The sequence below is a fragment of the Brassica oleracea genome, chromosome C9 (assembly GCF_000695525.1).
Source record: "Brassica oleracea var. oleracea cultivar TO1000 chromosome C9, BOL, whole genome shotgun sequence".
Lineage (NCBI taxonomy): Eukaryota > Viridiplantae > Streptophyta > Magnoliopsida > Brassicales > Brassicaceae > Brassica > Brassica oleracea.
The window spans coordinates 6,658,157-6,662,117 of NC_027756.1; the positions used below are offsets into that span (position 1 = coordinate 6,658,157).

Genomic DNA, 3,961 nt, shown 5'->3' on the forward strand with positions numbered 1-3,961 from the left:
GATGGACGATGCAGAAGTCTTGTTTTAGACACTGATCTGATTGGTCAATAAGAAGGACGATGAAGAAGTCTTTGATTTTGGTTTATTTTATACTAACAATCCCAAAAAGAGGTTATTTGGTTTTGTTGATTTGTTTCAGACAAGTTATGTTTTACACATGGTGGTACACGTATATCACATCAACATCATCCAAGATTTCGTGTGTGTATTTGAGGTCGATGACTCAATATGTTCGATCAAATTGTGGCATGACCGATGGTAAAGAAGAACCAACTATCATGTTCGAGGACGAAACATATTCTGCCCAAAATCTTCATCACCCACGGATTGCAGTGTGTGTCTGTATTTGAGGTCGATGACTCAATATGTTCGATCAGATTGTGGCATGGCCGATGGTAAAGAAGAACCAACTATCATGTTTAAGGACGAAGCATATTCTGCCCAAGATCTTCATCACCCACGGATTGCAGAAAATTGGAGAGGTCCAAGGGACCTTCAGTAATGTCCAAATCAGGGGGAGTAATGTGTGTTGTACTCTTTTTACTTCACCATGGTTTTGTCTCAATTGAGTTTTCCTGGTAAAGTTTTAATGAGGCAACATTAAAGCACATTACAAGCTCTAAATGGTTATGACATCCAAGAGGGAGTGTTATCAACCAGATTGTGGATGGCTCATAACCAAAAAATTATGATTTGTAATCTTTCGTTTTATCTATGACGGTATAATCTCCTATATAAGGAACCTCTATGTTATGAATAAAAATAGACTTTTTCGTTACTTTTATAACAATAACTAAAAAATTTTACTGAATCTTGATACTTAACCATATTCATCAATAGGAAACAAGTTTATACTGTAAATGATTTTTTTATAAGATATCAAAATTTAGCAAAAAAAAAAAACTAAATAGCGGAGGCATTCTTGTTTTCTGTAACTCTTTTGAGGAATGGCCCAATCAAAATGCATAAGGCCCAAAACTGGCCCAAAGAATAAGGCAAACTCTCTGTCTAAATAAGAGGCTTTATGGGAGACATTTGATTCTCAGGGTTTTTGAGATACACCATAAACCTAACCGCCGTTTAAACCTTCCGCTGACATTGACCATTAAACCTAATCCTCGAGGGCACTGCTTACACACACATTACCTTGAGAATCAGAGGAAGCAACGATCTGCTAAGTTCGGCTGCTTCATCTATGGCCGCTGTAAAGGATTCGGGCTTCGAAGCCCTTGAGAAGCTTAAATCAACTGAACCACCTGTTTTTCTAGCGCCGAGCTCGATCTCAGAGGTGGCTCGTGCTGCGTCTCAGTATCTCTTCACCAAGCTGAAGCCGCACAACCCTAAGTCTCCTTTCGACGAGCTCTTGGTTGATGGTTTCGACGCGGAGCAGATTTGGCAGCAGATTGATATGCAGTCTCAGCCTTTGCTGTCAAGCTTGCGTCATGAAGTCAAGCGGTTTGCTAAAAGCCCTAAAGAGATTCGCAAAATTGGAGATTTGGCGGTCGAGGCTTCTCATGAAGGGGATGTCGATGAGATGGATATGGATGATGATAATGATGTTGAGGATGACGATGATGAGCTCGAAGCTGATGAAAGCGAAGGAGAAGAGGAAGAGGAGGATGGAGAAGAAGAAGAGGAAGATGAAGAGGAGGAGGAGGAGGAGGAGGAGAATGAAGGAATAGAGGACAAGTTCTTCAAGATAAAAGATTTGGAGGATTTCTTAGAGGAGGGTGAAGCTCAAGAGTATGGGACGGACTACAAAAACAAGAAAGGATTGTCAAAGGGAAAGAATCAAAATTTGAGTGATGATGATGATGATTATGATGAGGAAGAAGATGAAGATGAAGATGAGGAGGATGAGGAGGTAAACACATAAATATTGCTCAGGAATATAAATTGGATTGAACGTTTTACAAATTTAGTTAGTTTCTTTTTGTTTCTATCGAATGATTTTGATTTGTTATTGTCCTCTCTAGTTTGGTGCTTTTGCTGGTGATGACAACGAAGACGCTGACAATTTGGGAAAGGCGAGGTTTGGTTCCTATGCTCTCTGTTTTTCAGTGAATGAGCTTATTGTAGTGACGAGATTAGGCAATCCTTCTACCTGATTTTTGTTCTAAGATTTGTATTCTTTATCCATTATAATTAGGTATGAAGATTTCTTTGGTGGTAAAAAGAAAGAGACAACAAGGACGATGAAAGATGTCATTGAAGATGAGGAAGCTGGAGATGGAAGCCAGGTACTATAATTCTTAAAATCATTGTGATAATGCGGTGACTTCATTGCTCATTTGTGATCTGACTAACTCTTCTTCTTCTTTTAGGGCACTGAAAAACTCTCTACCCATGAGAAAGAACTGCTAAAGCTTCAATCCAAGATTGAACAGATGGAGAAAGCAAACTTAGATCCTAAACACTGGACTATGCAGGGAGAGGTAACCTTACCATGTTTCACTCCACTATTAACACTGAGAAAAAAAAATGAAATGTTGCTTTCTGTAGCTGACTTTATATATGATTTCTCTTGTTGAAAGGTAACTGCTACAAAGAGGCCAAAGAATAGTGCTTTAGAAGTTGATTTAGATTTTGAGCACAATGCCAGGCCTCCTCCTGTAATCACAGAAGAGGTCACAGCCTCACTTGAGGATATGATCAAGAGCCGAATCATTGAGGTAAAGTTACCTTTGGCCGTAGTTTGTAACAAAAGTCTCTTTTGTTTCTTTTCGTTGACTTTTGTATAACTGATCTTGTGACTTTCTTAGGCTCGTTTTGATGATGTTCAACGTGCGCCTAGCCTGCCCACTAAATCCAAAAGAGAAGCCAAGGAATTGGTGAGTTTTATTGAAGAACTATTACCCTTGTTCTCATATTTTCCCCTGGATAACAGTTGATGAAGGTGAATATAATCCGTTTTGTTACTTTTGGAAATGTGCAGGACGATAGTAAAAGCAAGAAAGGTCTGGCCGAAGTTTACGAGGTTTGTATGATCTACAAGATTTTATTGTTTTCTTACGTTTTTTGAGAGAGAACCAAACTTACATATGTATTTGGTCCATTTGGCTATTTGCAGGAAGAATACGTGCAGAAATTTAATCCAGCCTTTGCTCCAGCTACTTTCTCTGATGAACTAAAGAAAGAGGTTCCCACTTGATTTTTTTTTTCTGTTTACGTATCGATCTTCTCCCTGCCATTGTTCAGTCTATTTATCGCACTCATATTTTTGTTTTTACAAACGTTAAATCAGGCAAGCATGCTATTCAAGAAACTATGCCTGAAGTTGGATGCTCTCTCCCACTTCCACTTTACACCTAAGCCAGTATGTTTTTTTGTTTAGATCCCAAAATGATGATGTTTATTCATATTTGCCACGCACTGAAACAGCTTTAATACTCAAAAATTTTCAGGTAATAGAAGAAATGTCTATACAGACAAACGTCCCAGCCATAGCAATGGAAGAGGTAATTCTAATTGTTTCCTTTCAACTGTTTTTTTTTTGTTTGATTGAGATGAGAGCACCATTGTACTTAGCAACTTGTTCTACGTGTACTGTGTATAGGTTGCGCCAGTGGCAGTGTCAGATGCAGCAATGCTTGCTCCAGAGGAAATATTTGCGGGTACAGGCAAGATTAAGGATGAGTCAGAGCTTACACAGGAAGAGAGGAAGAGAAGGAGAGCTAAGAAGAAGAGAAAGTTCAAAGGTAAGGCAGTGAACAACATCATGTTGGTTATAAGACGAACGGCCTACATTGTCATAGTTATTGTTTCTAACATGTTTTACATGTCGCTTGTGGAACAGCTGAATCTGCAAATCATCCGGTGAAGAAGGCGCGGGATACTAATACAGAGATCCATAACACCGGTACTTTTTTCACATTAGATATTTGAGGATATTAAAAATATCAAATGTTGAACGTTTAGTACTCTTTGGAAGTTGCAGGCAATGACTAACTGGTGAAAGATC

At 38.8% G+C, this 3,961-nt stretch overlaps 1 protein-coding gene across 2 annotated transcripts; it reads left to right on the plus strand.

The window, feature by feature from the left end:
- The first annotated feature begins 1,065 nt into the window (after positions 1–1,065).
- On the plus strand, positions 1,066–3,961 carry LOC106313286 (U3 small nucleolar ribonucleoprotein protein MPP10-like). 2 transcript variants are annotated; one of them, XM_013751058.1, is made up of 13 exons: positions 1,066–1,864; positions 1,977–2,032; positions 2,150–2,240; positions 2,325–2,435; positions 2,535–2,672; positions 2,763–2,831; positions 2,936–2,977; positions 3,071–3,139; positions 3,245–3,316; positions 3,405–3,458; positions 3,557–3,698; positions 3,797–3,859; positions 3,938–3,961. In XM_013751058.1, the coding sequence occupies exons 1-13, from the start codon at positions 1,196–1,198 to the stop codon at positions 3,946–3,948; spliced, it is 1,587 nt and encodes a 528-aa protein (XP_013606512.1). In that variant the 5' UTR covers positions 1,066–1,195; the 3' UTR covers positions 3,949–3,961. The 2 variants fall into 2 exon arrangements, with proteins under 2 accessions (XP_013606512.1, XP_013606511.1); XM_013751057.1 differs by having other exon boundaries at positions 3,932–3,960.

What these genes read in the sequence shown, in the direction of transcription:
- LOC106313286 (XM_013751057.1), top strand. Translation starts at nt 1,196, where the DNA reads ATGGCCGCTGTAAAGGATTCGGGCTTCGAAGCCCTTGAGAAGCTTAAA. An exon ending in ACTGGACTATGCAGGGAGAG is followed by an intron (nt 2,436 to 2,534) that starts GTAACCTTACCA and finishes TCTTGTTGAAAG; the next exon opens with GTAACTGCTACAAAGAGGCC. An exon ending in TCCACTTTACACCTAAGCCA is followed by an intron (nt 3,317 to 3,404) that starts GTATGTTTTTTT and finishes AAAAATTTTCAG; the next exon opens with GTAATAGAAGAAATGTCTAT.